This window comes from Psammomys obesus, unplaced genomic scaffold, assembly GCF_907164565.1.
Source record: "Psammomys obesus unplaced genomic scaffold, mPsaObe1.curated_primary_1811, whole genome shotgun sequence".
NCBI classification, from domain to species: Eukaryota; Metazoa; Chordata; class Mammalia; order Rodentia; family Muridae; genus Psammomys; species Psammomys obesus.
This window is the reverse complement of record NW_026596962.1, coordinates 2767751-2786814: the sequence shown is the minus strand read 5'-3', so window position 1 is coordinate 2786814 and position 19064 is coordinate 2767751. Positions and strand designations below refer to the sequence as shown.

General features: G+C 44.5%; 1 protein-coding gene across 1 annotated transcript in view; it reads left to right on the top strand.

Moving 5' to 3' along the window:
• The window catches only part of CUNH18orf63 (chromosome unknown C18orf63 homolog), a 35235-nt gene extending 22455 nt beyond the window's left edge, over positions 1–12780 (top strand). Inside the window, exons 11-12 of the mRNA XM_055598773.1 lie at positions 6758–7705; positions 8386–12780. Coding sequence (XP_055454748.1) covers positions 6758–7705; positions 8386–8556 — 1119 coding nt within the window. The 3' untranslated portion in view covers positions 8557–12780. The remainder of the gene's footprint in view (positions 1–6757; positions 7706–8385) is intronic.
• Positions 12781–19064: the final 6284 nt, after the last annotated feature.

Genomic DNA, 19064 nt, shown 5'->3' with positions numbered 1-19064 from the left:
TCTCCAGAGATCACTCACGTGGGCTACCGTCTCTCTCTGCAACACTCAGGCCTGTCTGACTCTGTAGCTTCCTGCTCTGGCGATTAGACTGACATTCGCTGACCTCTGTGGCCAAACACTACGCTCACTCAGTCTTTTCAGCTGTCATGCTGTCTCATTTCCAACTTGCCAGACCTTCTTTTGTTTAAAAAAGAGTTGTTAGTATTTATTGTGTGTGTGTGCTTTATCTGCACACTTATCTGTGTACCATGTGTGTGCTTGGTACTGGTGGATGTGAGCCGGCATGTGGGTGCTGGGAACTGAAGCTGTGTCCTCGTGAACTCTCTCTTGCAAGCCCCACCTGCAGCCACCTTTTCAGGTCTGGTCACACCCACGTCACTTGTCACTGGCCAGCCTGTGGACTGTGTTCTTGGGCAAGGCCCACACCACTGAATGCATAACTTTGGGAAGTTGAGCATTAGTGGCTACAGACAAAGCCACTTCCTGAGAAGAAGGTGTGAGGGACAAATGCTTATTTCTTACCTATATGATAGTCTCAAAGTTTAGACAGGTATTTGTTTTTAGTTTGTTTGTTTGTTTGTTTGTTTATTTGTTTGTTTGAGACAGGGTCTCACTATACAATACCGGATGTCCTGGAACTCATTATGTAGTCCAGGCTGGCCTTGAACTCACAAAGAGCCACCTGCCTCTGCCTCCTAAGCGCTGGGATTGAAGGTGTGCACCACCACATCTGCCTGGCATAACATTTTTTTAATATATTTTTAGTTGGCATAGTATTTTTTAAGTTAGGTTGCTTGCCAAGTCAAACCTAAGGCACTGTTGCTGAGTGGACACTTGCGTCCTGCGTTTGTATTGACAGCTGCCGCATACTCCATATTTGCAGCCCATGTCTGGTCTATGAATAATAAATCCAGACAACTGGCGAGGCTTTGCTGTACTGCAGCACTTAGCTGACATTCTTGCCTTCATACAGCTACTGACAATAAGACTTCATTATATTTTTGTCTGTTCTTTTGTGTGCCAGCTGCTTTTATGTACACTAGCCCAGTTACTTTTCAGTGGTGATTCTTGGAAGAATTGCTTTCTCAAAGTACAGAAGGACCCACAGAGTAGCGTACAAGTATCTTAACCAACATAAAGTTAAACACATTTCTCACATTTCTGACTTAAAATTGAAGCTTGGCCAGATCTTAGCCCAATGATGGAGAAAATACAATAAAAATGAGCCTTAGGTTTGTGGCCAAGAGCGCAGGCTCTGAAACAGGTTGCCTAGCTCGAGTTCCTTGCCAGTGTGGATTTGAAGCAGTCCTTGGGTCTCTTCGCGCTTCTGTGTCCTCATCTGAGAGTGGGCTGAGGTGACAGTGGCAGTGATTAGAGTACTGGCCCCTGATGACTGTGGGAACAGTCTAGGGTGGAGTTCAGGGCACAGGCTTGTCAGAGGCAGCCCTTAGGAGCTAAGCAAGTAGAGGCCATGAAGGAAGCAGAGAAATTAGCAGCCAAAGCAGGTTCCAGCTGTGGCCAGCCCTGTCAGGAGACCATTGTTCTTCACTGGTGACAAAAACCTGCTGCACAGCCCTTATGAGCTTTCTAAATGCAGTTGACTTTCTAAAAAACTAAATTAACAGGAGGATTTAGCCAGACTAGCCTTGCTTTTAATTATGGAAAATTTCAAAATTACTTGAGAGAAAATGAATTTTAAGTGCAGGGTAAAATGGATATTTTAAAACAAGTATCAGATAAAATGTTATTTCACCTTACGTAAAGCCAATAGATTTGCTTCTATACATGCAGCATTTAAAAAGCATCTTTACAAAGCACAGTGTCATTATTATACCCCACAGAGTGAATGACAGTCCCTTAGCACCACCAAATACCAGGCCAGGTCCTGTTCTCAGTTAGCTCAGACTTATTTTTAAGGGTTTTGTCAAGTGAAAATCTAAACAGGACCATTTCAGACCATGCGCTGCTGTCTGCTAGGGCCACTTCTACAGCAGCCCTCATGCCGCTGCTTGCTGGCCAGGGGCCTCCCTGGGGCAGAGTCTCCGTTCAGGGGCTGAGCAGGTGCTTCCATGTGTCATGCCATTAATGCTCACATAGCCTTCATGCTTCCATGTCTCCTACAATCCAGGGCTCTGTTTTAAGCAAGACAGACAAGTGTAGTGCCACGAACGGAACCCAACCTTAACAAATAATGAAAATCTAGTCTGTCATTCTGGTTATTTTTCAGTTTTCCCTCCCCAGACGTTTTCTATCACTGCCCGTTACTGCTAGTGTAGGTGAATTATGCCACCCTGGATTACCTTATGTCCAGGTGTAGCAGTCACAGGGAGTGTGTGTGTGTGTGTGTGGTGTATGTATAGTATGTGAGAGAGTATATGTGTGTGTGGTGTATGTATAGTGTGTGTGTGAGAAAGTGTGTCTTTGTGTGTGTGTGGTGTGTGCGTGTATGTGTGGTATATGTATGGTGTATGTATGAGAGTGTATGTGTGTGATATGTGTGTATTTGTGTTGTGTATTCCTGTGTGGATTGTCTGTGTCTGGGTGTGTAGTGTGTGTGGTGCTTAAATGTGTATATGAGTATGTGTGTGTGTTTGTGGAGGAGGTTGTATGTGGTGTGTGTGTGTGTGTGTGTGTGTGTGTAGGGGGTTCTATGTGTGCTGCTAACCCTAAGCATACTGACCTCTTTGCTGCAGTCTGCCTAGAGAGACAAGCTGATAGATATGGATGCTTTCCTAGGTAACAGGAGGGAAGGGACGGCCCTGATTTTCCCACACTGAATGTGTGGGTGCAGCAGAGGGACTTCCCCCTTGAGTAAAATCCAGGCACATAGCCTAGATAAGTGAAGGCTTCTCCAATCCTTTTAACAGTTACCTTAATAGTGGGCCACCACTGGATGTCTGTAAAACTTGTAGTTTACGTAACTTTTATCCCTATACAAACTTGTATACATTATATGTCAGTGCTAGAAATTAAAGGTCAACTAAGATACATCTTCCAATGACTTAGACAAATGACATGTATAATGAAGCATATGCTTTTTAATTGGCTCACAGCTTCACAAAGCTTCAGTTCATTGACCATATAAGAATACTTAAGTTCTGTGAATTATTTATGATCTCATCTGTTGTTTACATAGGCCATTTTTGTTTCTTTCTATACATTTTGAATATAAACCTAAAAGTTTCCTCCCTTGTGGCTATGTACAGCATTTAAAAATTAAGACAGTGAATAATAATGTATTGACAAACTAGATTGCAAAGCAGTCTCCTGGAAACTATTCGCACCAGGTGCGCCCTTCTCAGACAGGAGAGGAAAAGCAGGTGTGAATAAAGCCTCTCCCAGGCACACACACACACATTCTCTCAGAAGGCAAGAGGTTTGTTCTCATCCAAATCTGCCTGGGGTTTTTCTTCGTGTATCTCAAGTAATAGCTACATTAAAGAAAAGAAGACATGCAGTTTGCGAAACCCAAGGATCTAAAAAGCAAGTGTTCTTTTCTGGTCCGTAATTAATTTCAACTTAGTTCTTATATATGTTTCTTTCAAGTCAATGGGAAAACATTTGTTCTCCAGAGTAACTCCATCAGTTTTGACATTTCTCTTGGTAGTTGGTAGAATTGCAGCCCAGGTTAAGAATTATTATGATAATGCTAGCATAAGAATCTTTCTTATGATAGCATCTGTGTGCTTACATAGCATGCACAGCCCAAGGACGGTGGTCTTCGGGAAGTATATCAGTGGGTTATCTGGGCTGTCTGCAGCCAGTGAGCAGATAATGTCTGTCTGCACTGGACAGCCAGAAATCTAGAGAGTAGATGGTGCAGGTCTGCTGTTGTGATATTAAGCTGTGATTAATATTTTCTATTGATATAGCTTCTGGTAAAGCTGCTGTTAGTCCTAAACAGCTGAATAACCAAATCACCACACAGAGACTGGGATTTATTTAATTAACCTAGAACACAATGCTGGGCAATAGTCACTCCATCCTAAACCTCCAAGCCCTCATAGTTTCCTCACATTTAGATTTTACCCATTATACTTGCTTTTTGTGAAATCTTAGGTCCAGTTCATTCTTTCCACGTCATTCCAAGATCTCTCCCCTGCCTCTGTTCTCCCAGCTCTCTGCCACCCACTGCTTCCTGTCCTCTGGCTCCTCCTTCTCTTCCTGCTTCCTTTCCCTTGCTCAACATTGTGGCTAGTTGCTTTATTTTGGCATGTTTACACAAAGTTGAGACAGGTGATGCTTAGAATAAGTATCACAATTCAATGTCCGGATTGAAACCAGAGAGTGGGGGAGAGAAATCAACATTGGAATGAACACGGGTAAAATGTTCCAAAAGAACATTATACCAACAGTCTGCCTACTGATGGCTGAGGTTGATCAAAGTGTTTATGCTTGACCTTTTCAGCAAAGCTAGCACAGGCATCGCTTCCCCTCCTTTCTCCTTCCAAATGGTTGATATGTGCATCTGACTGGCAGGCATGAAGTCAGCCCCCGAAGTGCAAATGTGAACATGACACTTCAGCTTCACAGGTTCTTGTTCCAGAGGAGCAATGGCAAGAGTAGAGTAGAGGTTTCGTACCGGTCCACCATGCCCACTGCAAGGAGGGAAGGACTTCCTTCCGGACCTGCGTGGGCACTGGTAGTCTTTGTTCTTATGATGGCTTGACAAGAATGGTATGCAAGGTTTTACTGACAACTTTTAGTTTTGATGGTTCCCTTTTACAGAGAATATTCTAAAGAACATCTCCCCCTCTTTCATTATTCAGAGCCATAATATTTGTGTTCTCCCAAAGTGTATATACTGAAGCCCTGGATTTTCTTAATTTTAAGCCATTTCATTTTTATGTGCTTTGTTATACCTAGTAGATAATTGGATCAATCTTATAGTTTTCTGTGCCTACTTATAATTCTGATCTCCCAAAACTGTCTCCTAGTCTCTTCTTAGCCAAATTAAAAAACTGGAACTCAGTAGAGAAAAGAAAAACCAGTTGTTGTGGTTTGCATATTATTTCTATAACATTTACATTTTTTGTTTCAAGCTGTGACATTTTTGATCTCTAAGGATAAAAAGATAAATCTGTGGCCTACATTTCATTGTCAAATTTTACTGTATTGCCTTACTTTCTGTTGGTAAATACCATGAACAGAAGCATCATGGGGTAGGAGGGTATTTGACCCACCAACTGATAGTCAATCATTGAGGAAACTGCAGGCAGGAATTCAAGTAGGAGCAGAGGCAGGTACCCTGGTAAAGTGGCACTGCCTGGCTTGCTAAGCGTGCTTTCCCATCTAGCCCAGGAGCACCTGCCCAGCAGTGGCGCTGCCCACAGGAGGCTGGCCGTCACACATCAGTGATTAGTCAAGGAAATACCTCCACACACATGCTCATGGACTAGGCTGATAGAGGAGGTTACCTATTCCCACGTGACTCTAAGTTGTGGCAAGTTGGAAAACAAAACAAAACAAAACCCTAAAACTAACTAGCGCAGTTATTTTTTCACAGAAGCACAGTATACATTCATTTCAAAACACTAGAAACTTTCCATGAACAGATAAACAAACTGTCATATACATACAGAGTGAGCCACAAGAAAGGAAATTCTGATACATGCCACAACATAGCTGAATATTTTAAAAAAAATGCTGTATTAGGTGAAATAACCCTGACACTAAAGAAAATCTCGTATAATCCTGTATGAAGTATCTAGAATGGCGGATACCTAGCAAAAGAAGATAAGGCAGGAGTTGCTGGAGTCCCAGAGTAAGGAAAAATGTGAAATAGTATTTACAAGGTACAAGGTTTTTGCTTTTGTGTGGGATGAAGATTGCTGAGCTTACCAGTTCAGGGGTAAGAATGTTGATGCCCCTGAATGACGCAATGGTTCAATGGTAAGGTTTCATTCATTCATTCATTCATTCGTTCATTCATTTGATATTAAACATGGAGCACGACCTGCATTTACCTGTCACCACGTGCAGGGGCCATGCTAATCTCTGTGTTGTTCCAGTGTTCACCTGTGTGCTCAGAAGTGAACATGGTAAAGTTTCATTTCACACATGCACAAAGTGCTTAAAGAAGAGGACATGCTTGTATCTCTTTAGTGTACCTAGCTGGTCAGTGTGACAGATGTCTGCTGAGTTATTGCTAGGCACCAGAGACTGCGGTAGACAGTGGAAACACACACAGGTGCAAGACAAACAGCCCTGTCCTGAAGTCAAAATCTCACATAAAGGTTCCGTGCAAATGTACCCACCCTTTCATTAGATCTTTTCGGCAAGTTTCTCTTAGTAACTTGAGAGGAGGTAGGAAGAAATAAGCCATAGTTCACACACTTCAAGAAGATAGAACATGGACACTGAAGCAGGTCACGCTACCTTGTCCTAGTTTATTAATGACAAATAGCAGACGCTTGGGACATTGAAAGAAAACCGATTTCGGGGTAGGTTGACTGGTGGAGCACTCAAGAGAGGACTTAAAGGAGAGGCTACAGTTTCGAGCACTGAAAAGAAGCACGGGGCACCAGAAGCTTCCTTGAGCACATCCGGAAGACGGCATAGCTGCATGTAATTTTCACACTTGGTTTCCTTAGGGTTAGAATGTGCCGTGAGAAACGGACACATTACGCCGAGGCTCGGGTGTATTTTCTTGTTCAGCTCTTCTTGTATTTTAGTGTTACTTTGCTTTCGGAGTCTTTCTCTCTTCACTTATATCATGATGACATTTTTTAAATTTCCCTAATCTCTATCCTTTCAGGAAAACAAAGTCAAACCACCCAACCTGACCACTAAGAGACTCTTCAGAGCCCCGCCAACTCAAGCCAGGCTGACGGCGTGGCCGCGGGCGCCGTGCTGCCCCGCCCCGTCAGCCGGCCGCGCGGCGGAGCCCGAGGTCGGCCAGCAGAGGGCAGCCGTGTTCCCGGCGGGGCGCCCGCGGCCAGCGCCTCTTGCTGGCGCAAGGCTCTCCCGGCCGCCTCTGGAGCAGGCCGGGCTCAGCAGAGAGAACGCACAGGTTCAGCGCGAGCGCCTCTGCTCACAAACCAGCAGAGCCCCGGCGTTCGTACCGGTTTTCAAAAAGAAATCCGAGCAAGCGAACAGAGCCGTCCCAGCGCCTGGCGCCGTGAAAAGAAAGCAGACCGCGGTTACAGAATCTCCCCGGCCGGCACGGGAGGCCAGTGTACCCCAGGGAGGCAAGCCGAGTTCAGGCGCAGCCGCCCGGAAAAAGCCGAACAGTATCAGTCACATCCACGTCGGGCATCTGAACCAGCCGCGCTCCGGACCCCCGCAGGGGCAGTTGTGTGGGCGGAGGACCGGGCCACCCTCTTCCTCCGAGAGGCGCGCGGTGCCGCTGTCCGCCCGCGTGACGCACACGTCGGGTAGCAGTGTAAGAAATGCCGTGGACAGCCCCGCCCGGGGAAAAGACAGCTTAACAAGCAGGCTCATAACACAGATTCTGGGGAAAAGCCACGAGTCACTGAAACTCAAAAGCCAGCCACACATTTTTGAATCAGAAACTGGAGAGTGGCAACTCCAGCAGCAACACTTAGCAAATGAAATTACCGACGCTGGTGCGGCTGAACGCGGCCTAACAGAGCGCAAGGCAGCCCACAGCCGCAGACGGAAGCTGTGTCCCGAGTCTTCAAAGGCTTACACAAGGCATTGCTCTGATGCCCACAAGAGGCAACCTAGTTCTTCTGAGAGCCAGGTAACGTGGTTTTTCTTCCAATCCGGAACACTTGTGTTCTTTTAGGCCCTCAAAGGAGAATGCGAACGGCTGGCCCAAGCAGGCGTGGAGACAGGATAATTAGGAAAGCCATCTGCCCCACCGTGAAAGGGTCACCTAGCTCAGTCCCTTCTCGGGTCACCAAACACTGCAGAAGAGGGAGCAGAGAGGGCATGAGCTGGAGAAGGACAGGGGCTGTGAAACGGGTCTCAGGACAGCACACGGCCGCATCCGTGAGCTCACGGCAGCTGTGCTTCCCTGCGAACACGGGCACACGCACACTTGAGCGTGGACGGGAAGGGCTCCCGAGTCCACCCACTCAGAGCGGCCCTGGCTGCAGGGAGCATCACTGTCTGCAGTGGCGGCACTGATGAGTTGCCTTACATAACTCCCACCCACGGGGCTCATGCAGGAACCAAGATGAAACCCAGCTGGTCACCAAAAGAAATACCTCAGAGGAGAAGCGGGGATGTTTTAACGGGCGTTGGTGGAAGAGGGGCAAGGATTAAGAAAAAGCACTAGAACAAAAATGACCAAAACTCATTTTTTACACATGTAAGAAATTGACAAATAATTTTAAAAACAGAGAGCAGCTCTCTTAAAAAGAACTGTTAGCAATGTGGTTAGTCTGTAACAGACTTGTGTTCTTTGATTTGACACAGGTAGCTAATACAATAAAGCCCGAGGATTCTCTCATCGTTCCCGAGGCCCGCTACAGCGTGGAACAGAGCGCCCGCCTGGTAACTGCAGCGCTACGCACTTCTTTTCCTGGCTCCTTCGAGATAGCCAAGCTTAAATTGGCAAAGACACTGGAGCCGCACATCTGTGACTAAGCAACTGGTCTGCACTGTGTACACACAAAGGACCCTCAGGCTCCCTTTTCAGTTCTGGGCTCTCAGGGCCCAGGAAGCCGGCACTGCACCGCAGCCACAGCAGCTGCCAGAGTGTGCAAACCGGAAAGCCTACTGTCGTTTGGGCATGATCCAAATGGCAGACCTTGCATGGAGCCCCAGAGACAACCAGTAAGTTAAAGTCCACTCCTGAAATGCCATGATGCCAGCCACCCGTAAGCTTGAGACTTGTTTCTCGCTCTGGGTCGCTGGCACCGAGTTCACAAAAATTTACATCTGGAAATAACATTTTATTCCTTGTTGCCATCTGTTCTATTCTAAGAACAAACACATTACTAAAACATCCACAAGTATTCTTCACATAAAGCTATTGGCATACGTTCAGATTCTTTAAGAATCAAGTAGAAAACATTTTTTTCTTTTTCAAATGCTATTTCTTCCTATAACTAATAGAATTTTCAACCTGATTTGAATTAACTAAAAGGTATGTTATTTTCTTCTTCTATATGTTGTGATGTGGTATTTTATGTGGTTTTAAACATCTTCATGTTAATGCTCTCATGTGGCTGAGGAAAATATTGTTTGTGCCTGAGAAATGGCGATTTGCATTTGTTAGAGATGAGAGAAATGTGTCCCAGGTTCCATGCTGTCATAGGGGGATGCCACTTTCTCTTCTTGAATTACTTAGTGACCGACACAGTGTTAACATGAAGTCACCCTACTGGGAAGAACATGAGAACATTGTGGTTTCTGTGGTGATCTGTGCACTTCTGCCCAGTGGTAAAGTTAACAGACATTTCTGTGAACGGAGTAGTTCAGTGAGCAAGTTAAGAACGCAGGCTGGAGAGCTCTCTCAGCAGGTAAGAGTGCGCTGCTCTCCAGAAGGGGGGCTCAGGCAGGACCAACACTGTAGTTCACACTTACGCGTAACTCCAGTTCCAGAGGCTCCACTGCTTCCCTCTGTGGGCTTCAGGCTTGCCCGTGGTACACTGTCATACATGCAGGCAAGACACCCACGCACACCAAGTAGTAAGTTTCTACAACGCGGCAACGCAAAACCACCCACAGTTGCTGTTTGCAGGAGCACTCGCTCAGAACCCGAGGACGCTCTCCCAGACACTGCCTGTGAGCACGAAGGCTGTGTGCTGCTCTGTGGTCTCTTCTCGACTCTACGGTCGCCTCCTTAGTGTTTGTGCCGTATTTCGTTGATGTGGGCCCAGCACGTTTAACTTCTCTTCCTATTGGGACTTAACTGTTTTACAACCTTTCAGTATTATATGTTATGTAAACTTTTCTATACAAAATGTGGTACCAAATTTTCTTACATGGTACATTGTTTTTAATTACAGAGTCTCACGCTGTAGCCCCAGCTAGCCTGGAACTTGCTATGTAGACCAGGCTGGCCTCAAATTCCCAGAGATCCACTTGCCTCTGCTGCCCAAGTGCTGGCTCCAAAGGCATGTGCCACCTTACCCAGTGCAATACCCAGTGTATTGATAGTTTAAAATACTTTTACTTTGCCCTTACTATTTTTATTACTGTTATTAGTTTGAAGTGACTCTGTTTTATTGTCAGAGTTGGGGCTTCACAGATACGGTAGTATAAAGACAACAGGCAGCAGTGTGAAGAAGCTAGGTGCCTATCACCCCCGTTTCCTGGCTGTTGACATTTGACACTGTCTCCTCTGCCCTTTGGGTGCTTTTTACCAACATTTTAAAGCAAATGCAAAGATTCTTACAGTTCCATTTATAAACAAACACCTCAGAATACAACTCTAACTAAGGTATAGTGGACTTTTTAAAGAAAATACTTTGTATGAGCATTTACACTGTACGTTTTGAGAGGATCCCCTATGTTCATCTCCAAACCAACCATACTGTAGTTACACGAGGAAAGAGTCTATGCTTTATAATCTCTGTTTATTCATAATTCTGGGCACACTGTTTCAGTGCTTATTTAGAAGTTAGATGGTGTGCTGTATTGCCACTAAATTTTATTTTTGTTTTTGTGTGACTCATGGGAACCCCCAGAGACATGAGGTCATTTATACTACAGGTTTGGAGCTTTATTGAGGTGGCAGTTTCTGTGCCCAGATAGACTCATTAGTCCTGCTGTGTGCCAGGTAGTGGCCATGCTGTGTCCACTCCTAGAATGGGAGGACTTGCCCCAAAGGCTGAGTCTAGTCTTTAGCCAACTCACGTGTGCCTGTGGCTCAGGCTTAGCACTATGTGTGTGATGAAGCAAGTGTCCAGAATCGCCTGCTTGTCCTCTGCAGACAGTTAGAGATGGAGGGAGAAGCACAAACGGTGCTCCTCTCCTAAGGGGAGTTTTCATCATGTCAGATATTCCAGGCTTTAACTGGACTTGATAACATATAGTCAGCATACATCTTAAAAGCCAAAACTCTTCATTGAAAATCCTACTACGATCATCCTTCATTATGTACCTAAAACTGACAACAACAACAACAAAAAACAAGTTTAAATTGAACTGTGCTTGTTAAATATGGATGCTGTGGAATTCCGTCTCCTGAAGTTATGCCCCGTAGTTGGTTTGCTCTATGCTTTCACTATGAGCACTTCTGCGTCCAGAAATCCCTGAGAAAGACAATCATGTTCATGGGAAGAGTGTACATTAACTCCTTCCTCATGCAGTCCATGTAGTGGGCAGCCAGCAGGCCACAGTAAAGACCTGAATGTTCATGTGTGGTCAGCAGAGCCATCCAGACACAGCCATTCTTGAACTGGCCTTCCCTAGATGCTTCCTGGGGCTGCTCCCTCACTATTCCATAGGCTGGGGAGACACCATATCACTAAGCAAACTAGTTAGAACATCAGTCTACTGCTGAAGCAGTGGAGAGTGTTTCCCAGCTCTTTAAAGAATCTTGATAATCCCCTATTAGCTGAGCTATGCAGAACTGACAGCATAATATTTATTTTTTCCTTTTAGGCAAGGCATCATATAGCCCATGTTGGTCTCGAATTCACTATGTAGCCTAGAATGACCTTGAACTGCTAATCTTCCTACCTCTGCTTCCAGAGTGCTAGATTATAGCTCAGTTCATATCCTGGAAATTAAATCCAGGGCTTTGTACATATGAGGCAAGCCCTCTATCAAGTGAGCTGTATCCCATTTTAGATTTCATTTTAGATAAATGGTCACATACATGCAGGCTTGTTATGCTAAAATGAATCTATATGAGTTTGTTGCCTTGTGTAAATATACATATATAATCTCCATGCACATACATATGTAATCTCCATACACATACATATATAATCTCCGTACATATACAAAAATGCACTCTATACACACCAAATTTCTGTGCTAAAAATTCAACAGAGAAATCAATGAAGGTCCTGGTTCATATTAAAACTTTAGTTCTCGGGGCTGGAGCCAACTCAGCAGTTAAGAGCACTTGCTGCTCTTGTCAAGGATGCAAGTTTATTTCCAGCACCATATAGCTGCTCACAATCATCTATAACTCAGATTCCAATGGGATCTGGGATACGATACCCTCTTCAGGCCTCTCAGGCACCAGGCACATACATGATACACATGCATACATGAAGGCAAAACTCACAGACAAAGAATATTTTTAAAAGACTTCAATTTCTGAAAACCAAAATAACTGCACAGCCAATTAGAAAAAAACAAATTTTTCTCTTTTAGGTTTGGATACTTTGTTTGCAGTACAGACCCCTTCCAAAAATTCATTCCTTGCTTTTCAATTCTGCATTACAACTTTAACCATAAATAATTTTTGTTTGCCTATATCCAGAGGCTTAGAAATCAACCACCACACCAAAACAAACTTATGGAAATAGGCCAAAATTAATGCCAAGAATCATATTTACAGTTATGTAAAAATGTTCCTCATGTATATTGGTGCTTACTATAGTTGTATGTGGTTTTATATTTTATTATATGTTACAATTATTTTACTTTACTTGTGTTTATTACTCACTGTAGCAAACAAAATCTTGAGAATCTCAGTGATTGGTTTTATTTGACAAATTTATCAACCAATTTTCACTCTCTGTTTTCAAGTTGCAGATGATCTGTTTTTATGCTGTGCCTGCTAATATATATTTGTAAGGTGTTCTGAATAATCAGCATAAGGACTTAAAGATGCATGACCCTTATGTGTTGATGCTCAGAATGTTCCTGCTGAATATTATTTCAGATGACAAACAGTAAAGACATTTCAAATCCACGTGCTTTTCATATGTCAGAGTGACGGTACAGAGAAGGAGAAGAGCTTAGGTGTCCTGCAAACTCCTTTCCCACCACAGCTTATTTCCTCATGAGCACCTGCTGCTAAGGAAACCAGTGTAGGTCCTTAGTACATCATGTGGTAGAACTGTGATAACCTTTGCACATGAGGTAGGAGAACTGACGACTTTCTAAAACCTGCGCACTCCAGTGCAGCCACGTGAATGGCAGGATCGGGCTAAAGTCCCACGTATCAGCCACAAGAAAGTAAGTACACCTCCCCTGAGCCGAATGCACCTAGACGTTGCTCTGATGTGTGAGAAAGACCAGTCACTCTGCACACTGAACTCCAGCACCTGCACAGCAGCAGCTTCCCGGCGTTCCTTGTTCTCCTCTCACAGTATGCACATATCTAAGAGGGCTTTTTAGAAGATGTTTGAAGTTAACTACATGTGTGTGTAAGGATGTGTGCGCGTGAACCTAAGTGTCGGCAGGCAGGGCCCTAGGGTCTGCTGGAGCTGGAGCTGAGAGCTGCCAGTGGGAGCCACATTTGGCCAGCCCTCAGCAAGACCAGAACCCTCTTTCCTGATGGGCCATCTTGCCAGCCCCACATTAGGAGTTCTTGTAATCTAAAGTCTCACTGGCTTCTGGTGCCTTCCCACTTAAGACATATAGCCCAAAGGTGCCATATGTGCTGCGGACTGCTGGGAAGGCCAGGTCCTGTGTCCTGTCCAGCCCTGCTCCCCCAGGAAGGACAGTCCGGTTGTAGTTATTGCTCTATGGTCTCCTTTAGGATAATTGCTTTGCAGGGGAAAAAGCTAGCACCATCCCATGAAATGTTTTCCTTCTCCAGAAATACAGAAAATGGAAGTAAAAATGACTTGTCTTCCTGATCTGCTACCTATGTGGAAAATTCTGTCTATTGGTAAGAAGGCATTTCTGCTGTACAAGGTGGAAGTCAATTTTTATAACTGGCAAGACTTTGGAATGCCTCTCTAAGGGAGTATTACAGTTTTAAAACTAAATTTAGGAATAATCAGAGTTCTCAGAAAATGTCATTGATGAGCTAGCTAGAACTAGAGTATAAATTTTACACATGACCTACTGTAGCATGAAGTTAAATGGTCTAATTACACCAGGCCGTTTGAAATATTTTCATTAGAAAAAGTAATGAGTAGTGAATTGAGCTGTAATGTTGGCCTATAGCTTGTCCTATATGACTTTTACTTTATCGGACTTGTTCTTTTTTATATTTTTATTTTATGTCCATTGGAGTTTTGCCTGCAAGTATGTTTGTGTAAGGGTCTTAGATCTTGGAGTCACAGACTTGTCCTGAAGAAGTCGGCTATGTGATTCTGAGATAAAGCATTAACTTGCATTCCCTGTTTTCAGTTTAGTTAGTACATAATGAAGATGCCAAGAGGCAGGCCTGAGAACAAAAGGCAGAGGTAGAAAGTTTCATATTAGGCATACATTTGGCCAGTGTTGAGCTGAAATAACTATGTGTCACTGTGATGATTAACTATGAAGAACAGGAAGACCAGAAAAGTTTCCTTTCATTAACTTAAAAGCCAACGTGAGTGTTACCGTGAGAGATATTGAGCAGTAACCAGGCTTAGCGTATCTATCAATGTATCAAATGACCCCACCCCCAGACTTAGCAAGAGAAGTGGGAGATGGACATTTAAAAGCTAAATTGTTTAAGAATGCATGGGGAAACAGAATCTATGTCTAGTCAGTGTTGCAATGTGAAGAAAAAGGTGCAGCTCACTTAGTACTTGATAGACACCACCAGAAGCTCCTAAAATGCCTCTTAAAGAGCCCTGTTTGGGTCATCTATCCCATATCCAAGCCGCTTTCAAATCCCCAACCCACAGAAACTGTATGAGATAAATCCTCTTCGTCCCTGTTTTAAGCCACAGTATTGGAGGTGAAGTATAATAGATACTGTGATGGTTAAGCACGGCTTTTCACTTGATTGGCTTGTGAAATGCCTAGAAGATTAAGAAACATGTCTAGGAGTATACCTGCTAATGTAGTCCGTAGTCAGCTGAGGGATCCGACCTAAAGAATTACCTAATCCTGATGAGATCAAAAGCCTCATCTGATAGCCTGTTAGGAGGTAGAGGCGCTATGGAAGGGCTAAGGATACCTTCACTTCTTCCTTGGCATAGAATGTGAATTATTCTACCCTCCCTGCCATGTGGACTGAAGCTGACCTAAAGAAAACTTGCCTCTTTTTAAGTTCTTTATGCTAGGCATTCTGTCACAGCCACGAGAAAACTAACAACTCATTCAGTAAGAGCTTAAGAATATTAGTATAAAACACAGGAAAGTATGTGTATGCACGTTTTGTTGAATCCCCCCTTTCCACCTCTGTGAATCAGAGCATATTATGAGAGTTTTTTCCCTGCTTCCTCAAGACAGAGCAGCAAAACCAGACATAAGCACAATTCCATGACAGTTCTCTTGGTGAGCTGGCGAGTTAATCAGGCTAATTGGAGAGGCTACATACAGGACCATGAGTGAGACTCCATTGCCAGAAAGTCTCACCCTGCATCGGTGGTGACGTCCCTGTAGCGGGATGGAGTCCCTCTTCAGCCAGCTCTGCACACGCTGAATACTCAAGTGCCTCCTGAGACCATGATGCTACATGCAATTAGAACTGTATATGGTAGGTGCAGGAGGGAGCAGTCGGAGGGGAATTAAGTGAGGGCACAGTGAACCTCTGTGCCCCCTCTAAAGACAAAGATGGCTGCTTTGCTTGGATTATAGTGCTCTCAACAGGAGAGCAAAGCTCTGGAGACCCAAGTAGATCTGTCCACGGTGGGAAACAGCAATCTAAGTGTTAATTAATGCTTAGGGAATTACATTGTGAGTGTTCTTCCCAAGAGGCATGTATTAGCTCATTCTGAGATCCTACTTCCCTGTATCCTGTATCCACTTTTTCCCTTGTCATAAGAACTTTGTCATAAGATGCTGATGGGAAGCAAACCAGGACAGGTGCTGGGGCCAGGACTGGGACACTGCTAAAGGACCTGACCATGTTGATGTGGGGAAGGGTGATGGGAGGGTTGTGGAACGCTGGGCTGGAAAAGTCAAGCTCAGAGCTGTGTTCTGTGAGAGCTCGAATGCACTCATGGGCTTAGCTTGTGACTTTGAGACTCTCCGCTGTTAGTGTGCAGTTCTGCAAGTGGCAGAGGCAGAGAAGGGGGATGGAGAAGCACCTCGGAGCTCAGGAGATTGTGAGTGAGTTCCAGGTGTCAGGCATTGCGCTGCAGGACCTGGAGTTTCCTGGTGGACCTTAATTTTCTGAAGCCTAATTGCTTTTGTTCCCTGAATCTTCCCCTCCACACTAAGAAAGTATTTAACCTGGGCTTCTTTAGTTATTGTTGTTGTTGCTTAATTTTACAAGGACCAAGAGTTACGAGACTGACTATTTTTAAACAGACTTTGAACTTTTAAAGTGTCAGTTTTTTAAAGACTGGTTGTACGACTTTTTGTGTTGTGATATTGACATGAATTTACAAGGGTCAATTGTTTGTCTGCTCAGCTGTTAGTAGAAAGTGTTTCTAGTAATTTTACATATATGTCTACTAGATTTGAACTTCTTTTTTGTCAACTAGACACACACTCCAGTCACCTGGGAAGAAAGAGCCTCATTTAGAATTGCTTCCACCAGACTGTAGGCCAGTCTGTGGGGCATTTCTTTGATTAGTCATTGGTGTGGGAGGGCCTCTCCAAGGGCCCATCCCACTAAAGTCAATGTCACATCTCAGAAGTGTGTATAAGGAAGGTAGCTGAGCAGGCCGGGGGAGGAAGCTGGAAAGCAGCATTTCTCCGTGTTCTCTGCTTTAGATTATGCCTCCAGATTCCGGCTTTGAGTTGCTGTTTTAGCTTCCCTCGGTGATGGACTGTAGACTGTAAGCCAAATAAAGCCTTTCTTCCCCACATTGGTTTTGGTCAGTGATATTTCACAGCAACAAAAAGTGAGCTACAACAGCAATGAAGGAGGCTTCCTGCTGCTCAGCTCTAAAACATGATACAGCAGGGGGAGGAAGATCCACGGACGAGGTTGTTTTCAGGGATGTGGGGAGTCCAGGTACACACGGCTTCTGACACATTTCTGCAGAGTAACAGTCTTCTTTCTGCCAGCGTTCCTGTATAAACTCACTTCTGTTAGGAGCATGTATCTCACCCATTGGCGAGGGAAGGATTCAGCATGGTGCATGGTACTTCCACGATCGACAAGGCTCCTTAGACATCCAGCTGGCTTGCTACTGCTTTTCTCTTGAGAATCATTCTCGGATGGTTTGGGGCCTAGGCCTAAAACTCTGTCTAGCTTACAATGTGAGACTTATCTGAGAACAAGTGTTAATTTCTCACAGTTACCAAAAGGCCAGACACTCAGCCTTCATCATCAGGGAAAACAAACTCCCTCAGAGCAACACGTTTCCAGGCCGCCCTGTGTGCTCCAGATCCATGCAGTCAGTGGTGAGGGGAGAGGTGCTGGGTGCGAGAGAGCCCTGTGTGTGCTGGCGACCAAAGGCACACCTTCTCACACAGTCCCATAAGTGCTCAGCAAACTTGTACAAAGAGAATTAATGGCATGACCTACTTTTATAATGTATCTATAAGACAAAGGACTTTTATGTGTTATAAAGTGGAGCAGTCTCCGTATCCTCCAGCGCAACAATTCTGCCTGCCCCTTGCCTTCCAAGAATGGGCTTTAGTGCTTTGTAAACCAAAGAAATCCTCCCTAAATATGGGGCTGTAGAAGTGAAACAAAGGAAAGTATTTTAGTCATATTTCTCTCTGACCAGATTTACCACATTTCATTATTCTGCTGCCTACTATGCCTTTGCAGTCCCCAAGGAAATACTGAGATGAAACTGAGAACAGCAACAGAAAGTGGGATATTCGATACCCCGGTTGCAGATATCCAATCAGGTCACACAATGATTAAATTTAGCTCTCGCTAACCTGATTTCAAGTGCAGCTCAGATCCGAGGGATGATGAGAAGCAGAGTGTTTACTCCACGTTATCAGAGAATATTTTCATCACAGCATATGGCTTTTACTTTCCCTCCCTGACAGGAACAGTACATGACATAGGCATGATCTCTTTCAGAGACAAGGTAGTCTGTCTGTGTGTCAGCTCAGCAAGCTCCATGTGGCCAAGGAGAAGACTGACCAGCTTTGCTTGCTACTCTCTCCACAAGCACACAGGCATGCTCACTGGCTTTCCTGTCCTGCCGGGAAGGCAGGCACAATGGCCACCTGATGCCTGGGACCGTGACTTCCCTGATGCTGCCTTGCTCAAAAAGAGGCCTTAAAGTGCAAAGAAGCTGTCTGAGTCCAGAGCATGGACTTTGAGACATCAAAACTGGTTGTCTATCAAGGGTGTGTAATTCCTTTGGGGGAAGGGGTGGGAATCAGAAAATAAGAAAGAACTGGGAATTTCCAAATCAAACTATTTTACTGGTTTTGATTAATCGGTAATTCTGCTGGAACATGGAGCTGTGCCAAATGACTTCTCAGCATCTCTCCAACCTGCCTGGTATGAACTGTGTGGCAGAATGTTAGAGTAGAAAGTGGCCTTCCTCTATAGAAATCTAGCCCCCATAATTTACAAGGAAGGAACTGAGGTGTGGAATTACATGGTAACTATGAAAATAGAAAACAGTCCTCTAGAGTCTCATTTTGCTCTCCTAAAAAACTAACCTTTTTGTTGTGAAAAAAGTCAAAGACTTAAAGAAATTTATGTATATGAAATTTAAATAATATTTGTTATGACTCAATAAGTGATAGTGAGTGATAATGAGAAATAAACATGAACAAAAAAGGAATAATAACAGTGACTCACCCAGGGCATACATGAGACATTCTCAGCAGAACTTCAGATGCTTCCTCAGAGCCCCTGTAATCCCATTCTCAAGCCACTCTCTTGAGACCATGGGAAAAGCAAGGTATGGATGCCTGAGGTTTCCTGGGTGGATGGTGGCATTATTCACAGAGACTGCAAACTCCAAATTCCATTCGGGTGGTAGAGGGGGGAATGTCAGATCCCCATGCATTTGTTCCTGCATGGTTCACATATGCATTTCTCACAACTCAGTGAAGACATACCGTACGTGCTGGGGCTCAGAACCACCCCCAGCTGCTCACACCCTTTCCCTCAGTGTTCATCTTGCTCCCTCATGAGGCCAGGCTGCTACAGGCTGATCACCCCTTCCCAGGGTAGCCAGCAGCAGATACAGCCATGCACTTTGGAA